Source organism: Coturnix japonica, unplaced genomic scaffold (genome assembly GCF_054131305.1).
Source record: "Coturnix japonica strain WE unplaced genomic scaffold, WE-NBRP24 Scf101, whole genome shotgun sequence".
NCBI classification, from domain to species: Eukaryota; Metazoa; Chordata; class Aves; order Galliformes; family Phasianidae; genus Coturnix; species Coturnix japonica.
In genome coordinates, this window is record NW_028189004.1 from 64,050 (window position 1) to 65,615 (window position 1,566).

The 1,566-nt window shown below is 56.0% G+C and overlaps 1 protein-coding gene across 1 annotated transcript in view; it reads right to left on the reverse strand.

Annotated features, from left to right (window-relative positions):
* Positions 1–1,369: 1,369 nt before the first annotated feature.
* Positions 1,370–1,566, reverse strand: part of C3 (complement C3) — a 105,247-nt gene continuing 105,050 nt past the window's right edge. The window contains exon 33 of the mRNA XM_085534836.1: positions 1,370–1,462. Within this exon, the coding sequence (XP_085390962.1) occupies positions 1,370–1,462 (93 nt within the window). The remainder of the gene's footprint in view (positions 1,463–1,566) is intronic.

Here is a 1,566-nt window from a genome sequence, read left to right on the forward strand (position 1 = left end):
ACAGACAGATGGACACCCAGATGGGCAGCTGGATGGATGGGGAGCTGGATGGACAGATGGACATCAGGATGGACGGACAGACAGACAGACAGGGACCTGGATGGACATTAGGATGGGTGGGGGACCTGGACGGACAGACAGATATGGACCCGGATGGACAGACGGACATCAGGATGGATGGACAGACAGATGGGACCTGGATGGACATTAGGATGGGTGGGGAGCTGGATGGACAGACAGATGGACAGACATGGACCCAGATGGACAGATGGACATCAGGACAGACAGATGGGGACCTGGATGGACATCAGGATGGATGGAGACCCAGATGGACAGACAGATGGACATCAGGATGGACAGATGGACAGACAGATGGGACCTGGATGGACATTAGGATGGGTGGGACCTGGATGGACAGACAGACAGATGGGGACCTGAATGGACAGATGGACATCAGGATGGATGGACAGACAGACAAGGACCTGGATGGACATTATGATGGGGTGGGGGACCTGGATGGACAGACAGACAGGCAGACATGAACCTGGATGGACAGATGGACATCAGGATGGACAGACAGACAGACAGGGACCTGGATGGACAGATGGACAGATGGGGACCTGGATGGACAGATGGACATCAGGATGGACAGACAGACAGACAGATGGGGACCTGGATGGGTAGATGGGGACCCAGATGGACAGACGGACATCAGGATGGACGGACAGATGGACAGGGACCTGGATGGACATTATGATGGGTGGGGGACCTGGATGGACAGACAGACAGACAGACATGGACCTGGATGGACAGACGGACATCAGAATGGACAGACGGGGACCCAGATGGGCAGCCAGATGGACAGATGGACATTAGGATGGATGGACAGACAGACAGATGGGGACCTGGATGGGCAGCTGGATGGATGGGGAGCTGGATGGATGGACAGGTGGATGGGGAGCTGGATGGACAGACAGACAGATGGGGACCCAGATGGACAGACAGACATCAGGATGGACAGACAGACAGACAGATGGGGACCTGGATGGGCAGCTGGACAGACGGACAGATGGACATCAGGATGGACGGACAGACAGATGGGGACCTGGATGGGTAGATGGGGACCCAGATGGACAGATGGACATCAGGACGGACAGACAGACAGACACCTGGATGGGCAGCTGGATGGATGGGGAGCTGGATGGACAGATGGACATCAGGATGGACGGACAGACAGATGGGGACCTGGATGGACATTAGGATGGGTTGGGGACCCAGATGGACAGACAGACATGGACCCAGATGGACAGATGGACATCAGGATGGACGGACATACAGACAGATGGGGACCTGGATGGACAGACGGACATCAGGATGGACAGACAGATGGACAGATGGGGACCTGGATGGGCAGCTGGATGGATGGGGAGCTGGATGGGTAGACAGACAGGCAGACATGGACCTGGATGACAGACGGACATCAGGATGGACGGACAGACGGACAAATGGGGACCTGCATAGACAGATGGACATCAGGATGGACAGACAGACAGACAGACAGATGGG